Source organism: Ylistrum balloti, unplaced genomic scaffold (assembly GCF_031769215.1).
Source record: "Ylistrum balloti isolate Yb309-2 unplaced genomic scaffold, AGI_CSIRO_Ybal_v1 Utg370130, whole genome shotgun sequence".
Lineage (NCBI taxonomy): Eukaryota > Metazoa > Mollusca > Bivalvia > Pectinida > Pectinidae > Ylistrum > Ylistrum balloti.
In genome coordinates, this window is record NW_026782142.1 from 32132 (window position 1) to 50281 (window position 18150).

General features: G+C 37.7%; 1 protein-coding gene across 1 annotated transcript; it reads left to right on the plus strand.

The window, feature by feature from the left end:
* The first annotated feature begins 10383 nt into the window (after positions 1-10383).
* On the plus strand, positions 10384-15039 carry LOC132550588 (uncharacterized). Its single transcript, XM_060214678.1, has 8 exons — positions 10384-10683; positions 10994-11234; positions 11496-11627; positions 12118-12231; positions 12718-12861; positions 13499-13631; positions 14067-14191; positions 14573-15039. The coding sequence occupies exons 1-8, from the start codon at positions 10384-10386 to the stop codon at positions 15037-15039; spliced, it is 1656 nt and encodes a 551-aa protein (XP_060070661.1).
* The last annotated feature ends 3111 nt before the right edge of the window (positions 15040-18150 follow it).

The following is an 18150-nucleotide window of genomic DNA, read 5'->3' on the forward strand; positions in this document are numbered from 1 at the left end:
GATTATTTGTTTTTTGTACAGTTGGTATGATCCTTGTATGTACAATATGTTCATACATTGAGGTCCAGGTTTTCATGTCGTGTTATAAGACAATTTGCCACAATGTCTTTCTTTTGGTTTTAGGCCTGGACAGGGCACAAGTTAAAGATTGTCCTCTTGTGTCAGTCGTGTTTCAACAGTCAATAAATCGGTAAATTATGACAATGCATCATATACAGTAATGTTGAATAATGGTGTTGGACTTTAATTGCCTGTCCTAACGACGTGCCCTCAGTTCAGAAAGCAATCGTGTAAAAATAGTAAGATAGCATTGAGCAGAGAAGTTTTAGAATAATAATTACTAGAAACTCTAAGGCTTTCCTGATAACGTTCGGCTTATACAATGGTTCTTGCCTATTTGTTTAGGTAGTTTGCTAGAACTAAGAAGAGTTGGCCGTGAACCTCGCCTGCCACTACCAAATTATAAAAAAATGCTGATTATTGTTAGTACACAGTGTTGTGGTGCTTCATTGTTGACTATGGAGTTACTATGGACATTACTGAAAGTATATTTGACCCACCTTTCAAAAATACACTAGCGAAAAGCATATATACTCAACTAATGCGTTACTTTTCAGACATGGAATTGAATGCATTGTCGTAAACATTTCACTTGAAAGGTTTGTCTTTAAAGTCTGTTCTGCAAAAATTAGAATTAAAATTTAAGACAGCTTGATTTACAGTGCAAGGTAGATTAGATAGTAAACACCTCCACACACCAACAAATTTCTTACCAATTGATATGTTCCAGAAATTGTTTCTGAAATAGCAGAGAATGTGGACTTTGATATTATTGTTATAACTTCCTTTCTCCATCTGTATTTTGTTTTTGTTGGTCTTATTGAAACCATTTAGGCCTACTGTAAAATTTCATGTCCCTGCTCAGGAAGTTTCTCAGGTTATCTTCTGGGGGGAACATGCCATACATCATATTTGATAACTGGATGGAATTTTAAAAATAGATGAATTTACAAAACTTTCATGTTTTCCAATGCATCATGGATAAACTGATCATGAATTTTGTCAATAGGAGGAAACGGCAGTGGCAAGTAGGATTTGATGAAGTCCGCATAACAGATCTGTGTGAAGGCTTAAGTTTTAAAAAGTCGGCAATGCAAGATCAGCTGATCAGTGGAAGTAAGGTAGCAGAATACAATTTCAACAGCCTCTACTTGGAGAAGCTTTAAATATATATATTGTTACGTTATGGAATCCAAGAGTTGTTTCCTCGTTGGGTATATATAAGTGCAAGGCACTATCACTGAATCACCGTAAACGTCCACACTTCACAGACTGAAGTCTCAAAGTAAACTCACTCAAGGCGGTAATACTTCAAAAGGCCCCTCAGGCTCAGTTCCATCATGTTTATATACACTAAAGGTTTCTAGAAAGTTCTATATGATTCTAGACTAGCAGGTACCTAGCTTGTTTACGTGTCTAGAAAATTCCGGAAACACCCAGGTAATTTCTAATAACCGCGCTTTCTAGATTTATAAACTTCCGGAAAGACACAGGTCATTCCAGTAACCGAGCTTTCTAGAAAAATCTGCCTAGCACTTTCTACACATATTGTGCCAAATAATTATAAAAATGTTTTTATGTAAACAATTAATATGATACAATGCATGTAAACACAGCACATCTGAATTTAGATTTATACACAACACTTAATACACACCCCTCCTTAAAGAAAAAAGAAAGTTTTTCTTTTTTGGAAAACTTTCTTTTGACCTGAACATTGTCTTTACCTTTGATATGCCGGATGTCAAGGTTGTACCCTTGGAGAGTTAAACTCCATCTCAGAATGCCCTGGTTTTTGTTTTTCATTTTGCCGATGGATGTCAATGGATTGTGGTCGGTGTAAACTAACACAGGAGAAGCAGCAGTTGACAAATAGACTTCAAATGGGTTCAGAGCCAAGATCAAAGCCAAACATTCTTTTTCAATAGTAGAATAGTTCTTTTGGTGTTTGTCAAATTTCTTTGAAAAGAAACATATAGTGTGATCAACTTGTGAATCATCTTCCTGCACGAGTACAGCACCAACCCCGACATCACTAGCATCTACATACAGTTTGAACTGTTTTCTGAAATCAAGTGCACGAAGAACTGGCGAATTTGACAGTATGGCTTTTATTTCTTCAAATGCACATTGGCATTGATCAGTCTTGTTGTTTTTCTTCAACAACCCATTAAAAGGTTCAGTGATAACAGAGAAATTTTGACAAAATTTGTGGTAATAGCCAGCCATACCAAGAAATCTCATCAGTTCTCTCCAGTTGCCGAAATAGGAAAATCTAAGATTGTTTCTACTTTGACCTTTACAGATCTTATTTGTCCCTGACCTACAGTGTGACCAAACAATTCAACAGCTGCATGGCAAAATTCACACTTTATCAAGTTAAGAGTCAGTTTCATAGTTGTGAGTCTGTTGAAGAAATCCCGAATGCGTTGAACATGTGTCGCTGTATATGATCACATCATCGATGTACCCATCACATCCATCCAGATTTCTAATGACATTGTTCAAAAGTTGCTGAAACGTTGCTGGGTCATTTTTCATGCCGAAAGCCATGACTTTGTACTGGAACAAGCCCTTTGGAGTAACAAATGCTGAAACTTCTTTCGTCTCTCTGTGAGTAGAACTTGCCAATACCCTTTCAGTAAGTAAAATTTACTGACATACTTTGCTTTGCCCACTTTATCGATACAGTCATCGATTCTGGGTATCGAGTAAGAGTCACTTTTGGTCAGCGAATTCACTTTTCTGAAGTCCGTACAAAATCTGAATGACTTGTCCGGTTTCGGTACCAGAATGCACGGAGAACTCCACTCACTGCTGCTTCGTTCAATAATGTCATTTTCTAACATGTATCTCAGTTCTTTCTCCATGTGTTCAGCTTTCAGTGGATTAACACGATATGGATGCTGCTTTGTAGGTTTTGCGTCTCCTACATCAACATCGTGATAGACAACATCAGTCCTTCACGGTACATCAGGAAACAAATGTCTATACCCCTGAAATCAACTTTCAGTTCGTTCCTCTCAGTGTCAGATAAGTGTCGTAGCTTTCCGTCCAGGTCGGAGAGCAAATCAGAATTACACATCTTAACACCTATCTCTTGTACACCATCACCTATTCCAACATCAGTATCTAAAGCTGTGCCTGCACAAGGTGCTGGTACAGAGTACAAAGTAGCAACAGGTTGAGAGTCTTTGCTCTCATTTCTATCAAAATACTCTTTGATCATATTTACATGACATAATTGAGTTTTCTTGCGCCTCCCTAGTGTTTGTACAACATGATTAACATTATTAATCTTTTTCTCAACAACATATGGCCTAAAATATCTTGCTTACAAAGGCTGACCAGGTATAGGCAGCAAGGTCAAAACTTTGTCACCAGGCTGAAAATTTCTTTCTCTAGCATCTTTATCATACCCCGTTTTCATCTTGGCTTGAGAGGCGGCCACATTTTCTTTATCAAGTTCACGAGCCCTGGTCAATCTTTGCTTAAACTAGTTTTAGGTAAAGGGCCTACACAATCTATGATAACTCTACTGAAGGGTTCCTCAAAAGCTGGTATGGACTTTAAATGCGCTACAGGTATTTTCTGATTAGGTTTCCCTACCATCTGGCATGTATGGCATGACCTACAATACTCAGCAACATCCTGCTTGAGTTTTGGCCAGAAGAAGTGGTGCAAGATCTTGTTGTAGGTCTTAGTCACACCTAAAATGTCCTGCCATAGGTAAACCATGAGCTAAACTCAACACCTCTTTCCTATAGACCTTAGGAACAAAAATCTTGGTTACAACCTTCCAGTCTTCCTCAGGGGCGACATCAGGAGGACGCCACTTCTGCATCAATACTCCAGATTTTCTAAAGTAACAAACTGGGACTTGATCAGTTTCTTCTTCAGTTGAAGCCTTATCACACAGCAGAGACAGCTCAGTATCTTTTCCCTGTTCTAATATAAGCTCTTTCCTAGACAAAGATGACGAACTATGGACATACCAGCCTCAACATCTGTAGCCATATCTTGAATTACAGAGCAACTCTGGTCATCACTTAACTCATGAGCAAGAAATGTATCACATAAGTCCACGGCTCCCGAGTCCTTCTTACTCATTGAACGAGTAACAGCACAAGAAGGATACTTAAAGACCACATCCTGGTCCACAGTCTCAGCATCTACCTTACAAGGAGTGTTGGACACTAAAGGATCTACCCTAACTTTCTCTCCAGCTTAGTCATTGCCTAAATTGAGCGACACGCCTTCTACAGGAAGTTCTGGTCTAACACCAATTGTCACAGGTCCAGTAACCAAGTCTGAGTTTAGATACACACAATGGAGAGGCACATTAATAAAACCTAACTCCACACCTTGAAGCAAAACACTAGATCTAGAAGAAGTCTTCTCAGACAAAGGTACTATGCCTTCAAACAACAAAGACTGAGAAGCTTCAGTATCAAGCAAAATCTTCACAGGTTGTGGACTAGCATCGTCACTCGTAAGCGACACAAAACCTTCAGAAATAAAGGGAGAGTACTCCTCCAGAACACTTTCAGACTGAACTTTTGACCTCAACACTGACCTTTGAACCTTCCAATATCTCACAGGGTATATGACAAGACTTTGACATTGCAAGAACTGACTGTTTCTTTCTTTCTTCTTTCCTTTGGAGAGAATAGCATTCAGACATTACATGTCCTACTTTCTTACAATAATTACAAATAGGACCAGAAGGAGACCCTGCACATGTCCTTTGACCCATTTTAGAGTCAGACTGATCTTTGTCAGTAACCTTTTGTTTATCAGAAGAAGGGACACAAAAGGTAGATTTCCTTGACTGACCTAATCTACCAGAGTTAAATGTACTCTGAGTACTTGGTTTAACAAATGAGCCTTTGTAAGTGAGAGAGTAATCATCAGCCATTACAGCTGCTTCGTTGAGTGTATCAACTTTCCTTTCATCTAAGTGAGTTTTGATATCAGAGTGGACACAAATGTTTGAATTCTTCTATCAACAATAATTGCCTAAGTTTGTCATAATCTTTGTTAATTTCTTTAGATTTACACCACCTAGCAAAAAGTTGTTCTTTGTCTCTCACAAAATTCTCCATGGGTCTGATCATCTTTCTTTTTGCTGTTTCAAAATTTCTGCCTATATGCCTCAGGAACTAATTTGTATGCCTTAAGAATAGCTTTCTTTACAATTTGGTCATTGGAAATTTGTTCTACAGATAAAGAGGAATAAATATCTCTGGCCTTGCCTATCAAAACACTTTGAAGTAAAAGTGTAAGTTTGTCTTCAGGCCATTTCAAGCTGTCAGCTATTTTCTCAAAATGTAAGAAATATTTATCAACTTCTTTTTCATGAAAAGGGGGTACTAACCTAACATTTTTGCAAACATCAAAAACTCTAATAGTTTCATTTCAATATTCTGTTTCACCTCTGTCATCCCTTTCTAATTCTCTCATCCAAATATTAGCCTGTAACCTTTCCCTTTCCATTTCCTTCAATTGCATCTCTATTTCTTTTTCTTTCATTTCTTTTTCTATTTCTTTCATTTTTTTTCTTTCATTTCTTTTAACCCGATTTCTTCAATTTTGAATTCTACAATCTTGTCTAAAGTTGCTTCTTCAAATGTTGGTTCATCAACGAAATGCTTAATAATGATATTCTTGATCTCTGCTTTTCTCATAAAACCTTTCACTCTTAAATTTTCCCTAATGTTAACAAATCTAGCTTACGAAATTCCAAAAAAATCTCTAAGGATGGCGCTTTAAGAAACTTTTCTATAGTTACAACAATATTGCCTAGCTGTTGGTTTCAAATTTAAATACAAAATAATTTGAATTTTGAATGAACCTTTTTTTTTTCTTTGTTTTTTATTGTGACTGCCTTTCAGACAAAATTTACCGATCCTGGCTTTCTCATTGGCTGAAATATCGTAAAGAGTTAGAGCCCCTAGCGGCAATTTTCTGCGTAAATAATGCTGCGATCTTTCAAATCGCTATTTTAAAAGCATCCACAATTAGTTTATTTTTTAATAGCAATACAATTACTATATATTTCAAAAAAAGTGCAGTGTGGTTGAACTATTGTTAAAATTTTGAACAATATATTTTACGGAATTTGCTCACGGACATCCCCGACCTCTGCTACTGAAGAAGATCAAGCTGAGTTGATTCTTATCGCCTGCTGTGAATATTCCTAGAAAACAACCATATTTACCGTTAGTAAGCAAATAAAATGTTTCTTGTATCTTCAAAGTTTATTTTAACTACATGACTTGATTAACTGTATGGCGGAGCTTATGAATCCTTCTCGACATGACGTAAGCATACAGAACACTGTACATGCGAGTTGGCGCCATGGTAAGAAGTTAGTCTGAGGGCTTGGTTTGAATTATCAACTAACAGAACTTATAAACAAACAAAACTTACAAACAGGACATCAATTTTGCTTTAATCCTTGTCGTTGTGGCAAGATCGTCTTAATATATAATATCACTTTACCTCATTAGACGTCACAAAATTGGACTGTTCGCCCCACGTGCACACCCGCCAATATGACACTTTTTCAGGTTTTTCACACCCACTGCCATGACACTTTTTTAAGTTTTTGAAGATAAAAAGTTTGTGCTTCGTAGGCAAGGTCCATTTGGTGCTCATGATTTATGAATAATATATTTTTAATACTGTATTGATCATGATGTTGACTTTTAGTTTTATTTGATGAAGGTTGATTGTGCTGATTTCTCAAGGTTTTTTAATGTGTATGAAAGTTACTTGAAATGAAAATATTCCTTCAAACAAAGTTCGTATAAAAAAACCCAAAAATATCAATGTTTATAATTATCAATTAACTAGAACGAAATGTTTCCATAACATATATGTTCATTTTGCATGTCATGGCGACATTATCTAATGCATTGGACATCAGAAATAGTAGTAGCTATAGTAAAAATATTGTAAATTTTGTATATATGGGAGTCTGGTTTAATCTCATAGAACTATGTCTTTATAGATGTAATTACTGGAAGACACTTCAAGGAAGATAGGCATGTAAATACATTTAATGTAATTACTTACACTTTTTTCTATCTGAAATGCTGTGTACACCTTATCTACTTTCCTCAACTACAAATATAATTATAATAAGCAAGGACTATTACTTTGCAATACATTTGAAATAAAGAAGTAGGTATAAAGTCATTTCGTTTTGTTCACATTATTGTCATCAAATTTGAAATAAGAATCAAAGAAGATATAAAATCGCTTAAAATTAAGAAAAATAGCCTCTGGTTCTCTTATTTTAGTAATTTTTGCATTCCAAAGTGTAGGAGTATGGGGAAAGTAATATAGCTTAGCGGTTATTTGTGAACATTTTTCAATACGTTTAGCCTCTCAGGACTTTCAGTACTTTGATTTTTTTTTTTAATTTAAATCTTCAAAGAGATAGCATAATTCGATCCCGGACGAACCCCCAATCTGTTACGTTACGGAATTAACGTACAGCGAACAAAAACCAACAGCTAGGTTAAAATTCAACACTTTATTAACAACAAATAAATGCTATGCAGTAAAGTTACAAATAGTGTGATGGTGTACAGAGCTAGCTACTAATTAATCAAAAGTCAGAACTTATCTTTCCGCGGAAGTCCTCCAAATCCAGAAGAATTCACAAAAGATTGTCCTCAAAAACCGTGTAACCGAAGAGTAATCCAAGAATTGTTTCCTAGTTGGGTATATATATAAGTGCAAGACCACAAGGCACTATCACTGAATCACCGTAAAAGTCCACACTTCACAGACTGAAGTCTCAAAGTAAACTCACTCGAGGCGTGAATACTTCAAAAGGCTCCTCAGGCTCAGTTCCATCATGTTTATATACACTAAAGGTTTCTAGAAAGTTCTTCTCTAGATTGTTTACATGCGTCTCTAGAAACTTCCGGAAACACCCAGATAATTCTAATATCCGCGCTTTCTAGATTCAGAAACTTCCGGAAACACACAGGTCATTCTAGTAACCAAACTTTCTCGAAAAATCTGCTTAGCACTTTCTACACATATTGTGCCAAACAATTATAAACAGGTTTTTATGTAAACAATCAATATAACACAATGCATGTAAACACAGCACATCTGAATTTAGATTAATACACAACATTTATACATGACAATATATATATACATCAGATACAGGTAAGAGTTTCATATGACTACGCTGGATTGCTTTGTAATAACGTTACTTACACTGTTGACTACGGAATCCAAGTAGTGCTGCTGTCGGTGTCGGAGCGCCGGGAGCAGACGACAAGTGAGCGTTCGCCACTTGCGGTTAAGCTGATTTCAGAAAAATGAAACTGCTCTATTTTAAGTGTGAACACTGCTAATGTAAATAATAGATCATGTACTCGAGTTAATATAAGAAGGACATCTTAAATCGGGTCTTCTTAATACCCTTGTATATATATATTCACCAATCAGAATGTAGAAAGTTTACGTGTTCTGAACCGGAAAATTAAAGAGATTTTGTCGGTCAAATTATTTTTAACCATTGAACGGGTCGGCAGTTCTCATTGCGTGCTGAGGTAAGTGTATTGTGGGAAATGAAGTTCTAGCCACACTTCCGTTTGAAGTTGATCGTATGGGAAAGTTGTTGGAGTTGAATAATCACACACACAATACATTAAAGCGCTCGTTAATATAGCCACAATGTTTTACGTTACAAGTTTGTTATTGTTATACAGATAGGCCCACTGTTTCATATACTTACAGTTTCGGGTCAAGTGATTATTTGAGTATTTTACTGAGGAGTGAGGGCTAATCTGGAAACTATTAAGTAATTTTTCGTCCTTCAAAAATAAATAAATAAATGAAAATACTAATAGAATCTTCCCCTACCCTGAGGGTGTGATAGAGAAATCTCCAACCCGAGGGGTGATTTTTGTTGTTGTCTGAACCGAGGGTTATACTACAAAAAAATCATACTGAGGGTTGGAGATTTCTCTGTCACATCCTCTGAGGGTAGGGGTTGATTATTTTTCTCCCACCCCATTATTTCCGCCACGACGTAAAAAATATCCCACGATCTGAATGGCACATGAATATCACCATTCACGTTTCCAAAATTCTACATTCTTCCGCGAGAGCAAAATGACTGACTACAAACGCAATATGAATAACCATTAGAAATATTTATTTTTTGGAAATTAAATATTTTAATTACCGACAGATACACGGAAATACTTGTATTGAACAACATTTAACTCCGTATCATTTATTAAGGTAGGGTAGGCTTGCCGCGATGTCATGGACAAAAAGGGGATTTCCCTGTTTATAATAACGTCAATTGTTTATGCGCGCGAAAAATTGCAATGGTGTGAGTGTCACGCGTGTGTTCATTCAGAATCAGAGTCATGGATGATCCTCCGGCGTTTAATTGTGTTCACTGGACAAGGATTGTTATAGTTAATGTTAACTGTGATGTTGCAGTCGCGCATTACGGAACCTGCAAACAAAGCATCCACTCGTCGGTTTGAGTCAGTTGTGATAGCCGACTGAGGTCACCGAGTGCAGTCATGTGGGATAGATTTATCCTCCATGGGTTTTCCACATGGGACATATCTATCCTACATGGGCAGAGGTGGGAGAAAGATATATCCTCAATGGGTGTTCCACATGGGACATGTTTATCCTACATGGGCAGAGGCGGGAGAAAGATTTATCCTCAATGGGTGTTCCACATGGGACATGTCTATCCTACATGGGCAGAGGCGGGAGTAAGATTTATCCTCAATGGGTGTTCCACATGGGACATATCTATCCTGCATGGGCAGAGATGGGAGACTCTCTTCTTTGGAAAGGCTGAGGAAGTCTAGGATATTCATTTTAAAATGACCTTTTCTGTGTCTACGAATAGTACGGAGAAAAACAACGAAATCCTGTCACGATTCCCAAAATACCTATTGCTCGTCTTCAGTACATGTTACACTATAATCAGTTCTTATGTGTTTGTATGTTGAAAAAATATCATCAAAATATCCGTGAATGGTATTTGGGTCGACTGTATCGTTAGCATGCAAATCCTCATATGACCGCGGCTGCTGTGAGGACGTAAAAACTCATATATCGGTCACCTAAATCATATTTGTGTATCGACTATACTACCATCTGGTAACAGTTCAATGTTTATATTTACATGTGTACCTAAGTTTTTTGCGATATGAACGAAAACAAAAAGGGGCGGGTCACAATCATATGATAAATTTGACTGACGTCATAAAGATGATAATTGGTTGACGCCATAGTATTTAGATGCCTAACGACAAGATGGCCGCTAAGGCAGCTCCGGACATAATCCATCTCCACGATAATTTCACACTTCGAGAAAAGGGAGGAATATGGAAACCGGATCGACACGAGAAAATCTCTTTGCAGTCTTACGGTTATGTGTTTGGTGAAACTATCGGCGAGGGACCCAGGTCAAAGGTTAAAAAGGCGATTCATCAGCGGATGAATAAAACCGTTGCGATCAAAATCATCAAGAAAAATCGCTACAAGAAAGAGACATTGGAAAAATTTGTCACCAGAGAGATTAGATTGAATCAGAATCTACAACATCCGGGATTGGTAAGGATGTTAATGTACTGATATAACTTGCAAAAATGCAAACATATGTTCCTCCTCCTCCTCTTCTTCTTCTTCTTCTTAAAACAACATATTCCGAGCAGTACAACGAAATGAATTAATTGCTCTGAGGATGTCGTGCGATGGTCATCCATATGTTGTTCAGTGGTGTATCGATCAGCTACTCACGTCTTGAAATAACCCTGACTGTTCACGAGACGCTAAACCCAGCGAACAAACAAAAATAGGTAAAAAAAATTGTAATTTCTTTTCACTTTATGCTTTCACTGTATTTATGATTTTACATTTTCAGCTTGACGTATATTCGGTATATAGTAGTAATGATTGTTACTACCTGGTCATGGAGTACGCCCCGAATGGAGATCTCCTTACATTCGTTAATAAACTTGGTCGTTTGTCCGAACCAGACGCCCGCCGGATCTTTAAGCAAATACTGGACACTGTCAACTATCTTCATACAAATGGCGTCTGTCATCGCGATATCAAATGCGAAAACATCCTTCTCGATCGATTTTATAATATCAAATTAACTGGTAAGTTTCCCGCCAACCCTATTATTCAAATACGCTTTCGAAGACTGATAAATCTAGTTACACATTTGTTGTAAAATGAACGAATCATAGATAAAAGCTCTATTGGAAAATATTCTCATGTTAAAAAAAAGAATATGATTAAAATTAGTATTTTATGAGCGGAGTAACTGTATACATGTACTATACATCAATCTTGTCATCGAATGTATCAACAATTGAAAATAAATCCATTTGTTAAGAGTTAACAATTCTCTTTTGTAGATTTTGGGTTTGCGCGCATGTTTCCACAAGACCACTTCGTAGGTACAAGTTGTGGTTCTTATGTGTATACTGCACCGGAAGTGCTCACAGCATCGTCGTATGATGCCGTCTTGGCTGACATATGGAGTATGGGTTAGTAGAAGTCCTGTTTACAGCAAATCAAAAATACACTTAATAGATAGTTCATTGACCCTATGCTACATATGATAAAGTTTGTTCTGTGTTTTATACTCAAGGGATGATAGCTCGTAAGCATATATATTTCCCTTTACACACAATAGTGAATTGAAGTCTCCATACTGTTTACTGAGACAAGGACCGCCCTGTGCCGTACTAGAGTGGTTGTATTCTTGAGCAAGGTACTTTAATTACTCCAATTGCTTCATATAACATTCTACGGGCCTCCCACGTGTTGTTCAGTGAGGTAGTCACCAGCTCGAAGTGAGGGAGAAGTCACTTAGAAGTTGGCGAAACTAACATTTTCTTTTACGCCAATATTGAACTAAAACTAAACTTCGCCTAAAAGTGGCGGAGTCCATTGTAATTATTTCCTTTCAAACACTGTATTAGCTATCTTCTTCACTTTCCACACCTTTTTCAACACTGCCCATTTACGTTGTAGGTGTTTGTCTGTATGCGATATTGTGTGGTCATCTGCCATTCCGGGACGATGATTTAGCAGTGATGCGCTTCGCCATGCAAGAAAGGCTCCAATTCCATAAATATGTCTCTAGAGGTAAGTATTCGGACGTACAGACATGCCGAGATGATCAGACAGATATGCAGTATTTCAAGTAGACTAGGTCACCTGTGTTATCATGTATGCATAGATGATTCTGTACATCATTAGAATAGGCTCGCTTCAGTCCGATTAAGAAAGGTGTCGTTGTAACGTAGTTTTGTAGTTGAATTACTCCTTTTTCTGGAGACTTATCTTATGTTGAAGAAGTAAAACCTTTGCAATTTTTCTGTTCAGCATCCTCCGATAAATCATAGGTCACATGTCATCCTTATGACGGAACAGTAAACTGCGCACGGATAGGTCCTTTTCGTTCATCGTATCATCACTTGATACATTGAATTCGCAAGTTGTAAGTGGCACATCAGGGGAATTTCAACATATCTCAAAAATAGACCGATCTACATTATGTTATTGCGTTGATGGAAAAAAATATCACTGTCTGAAGCACGGTACCCCATAGATTTTCCCTCGTTTTCACAGACTGTCGTGAACTACTGAGGGCGATGCTTTCTTACGTTCCAAGAGGGAGACCTTCCATCAACAAAATAATGAAGACTAATTGGATGTGTAAACCACTGAAAAATGTTGGCGAATCATCCATGTCGCACATGTCTGTGGCAGCCGGTATGTATGTATAAAACCATATATGAATCAAGCAGGCAGACACGGTGCCTTTTTTGTGTGTTTTAATTTTTCGATACAGATACTGACGGGGAAAAAGTAATTCCTTTTTATCCCGTAGTAACGGACGGCAAATTCTGGTTTTATGTTATTGTTATGTGATTGACACAGCCGTGGTGGTATGGCTAGATAAAACAAATTAATTAGATTGAACGGGTGAAATTGCATGCCATGTAGCTTACGTTATGTTAGATACATGTAATTCAGAGGCTAAATTTTGTGAGTTGGAAGACCGGGGATAATCCCGGATTCAACAGACAGTGTGAATTGTTCAGAATGCATTAGGTATGGTTTCGTTCCTCGTAATTTCCCCATAAGCAAACATATTTTAAATTAAAACATATATTTGATTCCTTTTCGTTGTTGTCCAGTCGACAATAACATCAGATGCAGTGATATTTGAAGAATATCATCGCTAATAATGCCATGACTTGCAATATTTTACGTATATGATTTGACTTTTTAATAATTTGTCAAACACTCTTTTGCCTATGATTCAGATTAACATCTGTATTATTAAATTTCGCTACCTGGCCCTATATGTGCTGAATGACTTTACCTTTAGCTATTCCTTTTTCAGTGACCGACATACATGAAAACAATATGGAGTACAATGTCTACGCTGAGCATGGGTTTTCATGTAATCTACATGACGATGTTTACAGAGGAACTCGGGTTACCGATGTTCTGCGTACCGTCGCGGAAAACCACAGGTACCGAACTAGAGAAACACATAATCTGCCTAATGTCCCACAGAATGCCCCTTTTCGGCTAAAATCAATATATATAATCCTAAAACCGAGTGATACAATCAGTTGCTTATGTTGGAAAACGTATATAGAATTCATCTAGATAATCGTAAAGTGAAACCAATAAAGATTCGAATAGCATATCACCATTATGACAAACCATATCGAAACAGTAACGCCTACAGAGTAAATTTCCAACTACATTGTAATTCATATAAAATGACTCTGTTATAGCCCTAGATATAGCATCTGTATTTACCATTTTGCTACGGAAATCACAAAGCTGATGTGATTCATTACAAGTAATTCAAGGGTTTGTTTTGTCAAATTCACATATACACATGACGTAGGCAGTTACATTCCGACGTCTAGAAATGATACTTATTAATTTTTGTCCAGTTCGGGGACCAGCTCGATTGACCTGACCAAAATAGATATTCCTAAAAATAAGGCGTCCACAACTGCTATGGTTACTGGAGTAGCAGGGCCAATCGGAAGAAAGCTGAGTCAGCAAATGGGATTAGGTGAATATATTTTAATGATATTGAACCACAAGATGGTCATTTGTCCGAACAAGTGGACCGAAATATACGTAATGGACCCTTCACTATTTTTTCTAGTTTTCATGATCCAGAAGTTCAACGATAATGATGTTGATTTTTGTTCATATAACCAAAAGTTTGCTATACATTATATAATATACCATTGGCAATCTGCCTTTATATCGATGGAGGAATTAAAAAAAGATAAATAAAAGATCAGAATACAAATTTCCGTCACGATACATTGTGAACGGTACCACATGTAAAAAATGGTGCGCGATTACACGAAAAAACATTTCTGATACCTTTTCTTTATTCGCGCAAATCGTGCAAACTATTTTTCTGCTATTATTGAATTCACAGGCGATTCAACCAAACGTTCACTAAAATCAAGTGGTAACGTGTGGTCTCCCCTAGGCAAGAAAGAAGGTAAAAGGAAAGAAGAAGGTCAAAGGAAATCTGCATTCGGCAAGGCCGCTAATGCGCTGGCGACATTCAGGCGAGCAGCGAGAGTTGTAACGGCAGTAAAACGGTTTCAACGAAAACCACTGAACACGATTCTGAACATGCCACAAGACCAAGCCATGGCGAAGATAATTCATACTCGTGAAAAATGTGCCTCATACGAAATCAAAGATCTACATTTTAGTCAAGCTGGCAAAGCGGCTACTTTGTCTGGGAGGAGAAGGAAGGAAATCGCCTTAGAAGCACGACAGTCGGAAATATTGCGGCAAAATGAATTTCGAGCAACAGAGGAGCGACGCGGGCTGTTTGGACACACATTGTCCATTCTGACTCCCGGTTCTGATGTTCAGATCCTTGAGTTTTAGACAAAAGAAAATAATTTTGTCTTTATCTTTACAACAACGCTATACATACTATTGGCTATTGTGTATTGCTCAAAACAAATAATTGTTATTGCCATTGATAGCAAAGCAAGTATATTTGTTTATCAGGATGTAAAATATACTTCGTCAATTTAGCTAATACACACTGAAAACAGATTAACATGTTCGACTGGTTATTATTATTCAAAAGTCAAAGCATAGAAAACTAGAGCTTCATATTAGTCAAATAACAGCGGTCTCAAATCATAGGTGACTCATATATTAGCCAGCTTTTCAGTTCAGCTTCAGATAGGTAAGCACGTTTGTAGTGCAAGATAATATGATTCGAGCTGTGTATACTTTGTATTGAATTCCTAACCATTTGTCAAGTAATTATGCGCCTGGATCGAAGATCAGGGGCATAGTGTTTTGTGCTCTTTGTTCGTCTGTTGTCAACTTTCACCTTGTCAATAACTATTGGACCGTAAGAAGTCTTTCATACTTGACATGCGTGTTCCTTGTGACAAGACCTTTCTGGTGGTACCAACAATTTTCACCTCAGAGGTCACCTCTGACCTCATTTGAACAAAAAATTAACATTGGCCACAACTATTACATCATAAGATCATATTTGGCATATGTGTTCGTTGTCACAAGACCTTGACCTTTGAATAGCATTTAAAGGTAAAAAAAAACAAAAAAACACACAATTATTACCACAACGAAGACATAAATGTTTCACAAAGTGTACATGCAATTAGCACATGCCTTACACAGTACATTTTTAATGTCTCACTTCCGAAGTTTGTGGCAACTGGGCAAAGTGTTTCATAGACACGTCTTTTTCATATGTATTGAATGTATTACCAACCCAAATGTTTTGTTGTTGGCATATTGTTAGGATTCAATTCAAGTTTTGATAAGGTTCTCCCATTTTTTCCATTTTTTCATAAATTTTAATCTGAAAGTGTTGCTTTTGCTCTTTGAATTATGTCTTTGTACAGAATAATGACTTTGTATAGTTTTAACTAAAGTATTGATGTATAAAGAACTCTGTAGATATCTTGTTTTGTAAATGTAATGTTTAATCATCAAAATTATTTCAATATCAACTGGAAGATTAAGGCTATTCTAGCTAGTTATTTCAAAGAGAAAGGACTGCTTTTTAACCTCATAATACTAACCATAATGGTGACAGTACACTGATCAAAAAGATGTAACTTCGGAGAAGGAAAGAAATCGTTTGTTAAGGGAGGGGGAATGACAGACGAGCCCATATGATTGTGTTGGGAGAGTGACAGGACGAACCCATATCAATGTTAAGGGGAGTGACACGACAAACTCATCTGAATGTGTGGGGAGTGACAGGACAACACATATAAATGTGTGAGGGAGTGACAGGACCAACCCATATGAATGTGTGGGATAGTGACAGGACAAACTCATATGAATGAGTGAGGGAGTGACAGGGCAATATCATATGAATAAGTGAGGGAGTGACAGGACAAAAATATATGAATGTGTGGGGGAGAGAAAGGACAAACTCATATGAATGTATGGGGGAAGGGACAGAACAAACTCATATGAATGGGGGGAGTGACAGGGCAAACTCAAGTGACAGGACAAACTCATATGAATGTGTGGAGGAATAAGAGAGCAAACTCATATGAATGTGTGAGGGAGTGAAAGGGCAAACTCATATGAATGTGTGGGGGAGTGACAGGACAAATTCATATGAATGCGTGGGGGAGTGACAGGACAAACTCATATAAATGTGTGGGGCAGTGACAGAGAGCAAACTCATATGAATGTGTGAGGGAGTGAAAGGGCAAACTCATATGAATGTGTGGGGGAGTGACAGGACAAACTCATATGAATGTGTGAGGGAGTGACAAGACCAACCCATATGAATGTGGTGGAGTGACAGGACAAACTCATATGAATATGTGGGGTATTGACAGGACAAATTCATATGAATGTGTGAGGGAGTGACAGTAAAAACTCATATGAATAATGGAGGAGTAACAGGGCAAATTCATGAATGTGTGGGGGCGTGACAGTAAAAACTCATGTGAATAATGGGGGAATATCAGGGCAAACTCATATGAATGTGTGAGGGAGTGACAGGGCAAAAATATATGAATGTGTGGGGGAGTGACAGGGCAATATCATATGAATATGTGAGGGAGTGACAGGACAAAAATATATGAATGTGTGGGGGAGAGAAAGGACAAACTCATATGAATGTATGGGGGAAGGGACAGAACAAACTAATATGAATGGGGCGAGTGACAGGGCAAACTTAAGTGACAGGACAAACTCATATGAATGTGTGGGAGAAGGGACAGGACAAACTCATATGAATGTGTGAGGGAGTGAAAGGGCAAACTCATATGAATGTGTGGGGGAGTGACAGGACAAACTCATATGAGGTGTGGGAGAAGGGACAGGACAAACTCATATGAATGTGTGAGGGAGTGAAAGGGCAAACTCATATGAATATGTGGAGGAGTGAGAGGGCAAACTCAAATTAATATGTGGGGGAGTAACTGGACAAACTCATATGAATGTGTGGGGGAGTGATAGGACCAATTCATATGAATGCTCGGGGCAGTGACAGGGCAAACTCAATTAACAGTACCAACTCATATGAATATGTGGGGGAGTGACAGGACAAACTCATATGAGTGTGTTGGGGAAGGGACAGGACAAACTCATATGAATGTTAGGGGTTAACAGGACAAACTCATCAGAATATGTGAGGAGTGACAGGGCAAACTCATATGAATATGTGGGGGAGTGACAGGACAATCTCATATGATTTTGTTGGGGAAGAGACAGGACAAACTCATATGAATGTGTTTGGGAGTGACAGGACAAACTCACATGATTGTGTGGAGGAGTGACATTGAAAACTCATATGAATGTGTGGGGGAGTGACAGGGCAAACTCGAGTGACAGTATCAACTCATATGAATATGTGGGGGAGTAACAAGACAAACTCATATGATTGCTTTGGGGAAGGGACAAGACAAACTCATATGAATGTGTGGAGGAATAAGAGAGCAAACTCATATGAATGTGTGAGGGAGTGAAAGGGCAAACTCATATGAA

Excerpts from the sequence above, each read along its gene's own strand:
- LOC132550588 (XM_060214678.1), top strand. The coding sequence starts at position 10,384 with ATGGCCGCTAAGGCAGCTCCGGACATAATCCATCTCCACGATAATTTC. Across the intron at positions 11,628-12,117 it reads GGCTGACATATGGAGTATGG|GTGTTTGTCTGTATGCGATA; the intron begins GTTAGTAGAAGT and ends TTTACGTTGTAG. Across the intron at positions 13,632-14,066 it reads ACCGTCGCGGAAAACCACAG|TTCGGGGACCAGCTCGATTG; the intron begins GTACCGAACTAG and ends ATTTTTGTCCAG.